The 1,053-nt window shown below is 34.2% G+C and overlaps 1 protein-coding gene across 1 annotated transcript in view; it reads right to left on the bottom strand.

Moving 5' to 3' along the window:
* Positions 1-436: 436 nt before the first annotated feature.
* LOC105524311 overlaps positions 437-1,053 on the bottom strand; it is a 125,361-nt gene continuing 124,744 nt past the window's right edge. Inside the window, exon 9 of the mRNA XM_011959505.1 lies at positions 437-577. Coding sequence (XP_011814895.1) covers positions 503-577 — 75 coding nt within the window. The 3' untranslated portion in view covers positions 437-502. The remainder of the gene's footprint in view (positions 578-1,053) is intronic.

The raw sequence follows: 1,053 nt of genomic DNA, 5'->3' as shown, positions 1-1,053 counted from the left end.
ACCCCGTAGGTTCTTGAAAAATTCAAGGATCAGGCTACAGTAGATGGTCCCCAATAAACAGCACAAGGTTTTTTGATAAGCTGGACATTTTGAGACCCAAATAACTAATTAGAAAAATCAAAGATGTGAAACTACTTTATCCTATCCATAGGGGTTATACTTGAAATAACATGAACAACATTGGAAGCCCTAAGGAGAAAAGTCCTAAAAGTTTCAATATCAAGAATCCTGCACCTACTGCTACTTACCTAGCCTTTTGCTTGATTTCTGGCTGATGAAGTTGCACAACTCTTGAACACTTAAAAACTTGAAAATTTGTCACTTGAAAACTACTTGAACCAAATGATGAAATCTCACCTGATATATAAGATGCAGTTGTTACAATTATTTTAAACTTCAATTTAGTGTTCACTAGCCTTTTTATGTAAAGACTTACACTTTATTCTGAGTCTCTATCGCGTAATCTTCCGCAGTCTTTCCATATGCATCTCGAGAAAACACATCAATATTGTGCTGCTGCAGAAGAAGAACGACTATATCTTTTTCTCCAAGAGTAACAGCAAGTATGAGGGCTGATCTAAAATAACAAAGAGGTAATTAAAAACTTTAATGACATTTTAAAAGCTAAGTTTAAATACTTTATCAACTTAATATGTTGCCTGTCCATGCAGAATTAACCCAATTACATGTACTAAGAAACAAGCATCTTGGGTGCTCAAGGGTTTATCTTTGTAAATTATCACAAAGGGTAAAAGCAAGGAACAAGTAGGAAGCCTCTTGTCCCACTGTGGTATGACATAAAGTTGCTAACTTAAAGTCCTTTGATGGGCAAGAAACTATGCTCAGGTCACCTATCTACAGTAGGCAAATTTAAGTGAAAAATGATTCATTTCTTCCCTAGTCTGATATTATATATTATAATGCAAAATCAGCTAAGGGGTCAGATAAGAGCTATCTACAGGCTTAATACAATAATATTAATAGAAATGCTAATAGTAGTTGTAACTTCAGTTAATGATGCTGATAAGCATGTGCTAGGTATTTAATTAAACA

This window comes from Colobus angolensis, unplaced genomic scaffold, assembly GCF_000951035.1.
Source record: "Colobus angolensis palliatus isolate OR3802 unplaced genomic scaffold, Cang.pa_1.0 Scaffold498, whole genome shotgun sequence".
Classification (NCBI taxonomy): Eukaryota; Metazoa; Chordata; class Mammalia; order Primates; family Cercopithecidae; genus Colobus; species Colobus angolensis.
The sequence above is the reverse complement of the archived record's forward strand: the minus strand, read 5'-3'. Positions and strand labels throughout refer to the sequence as shown.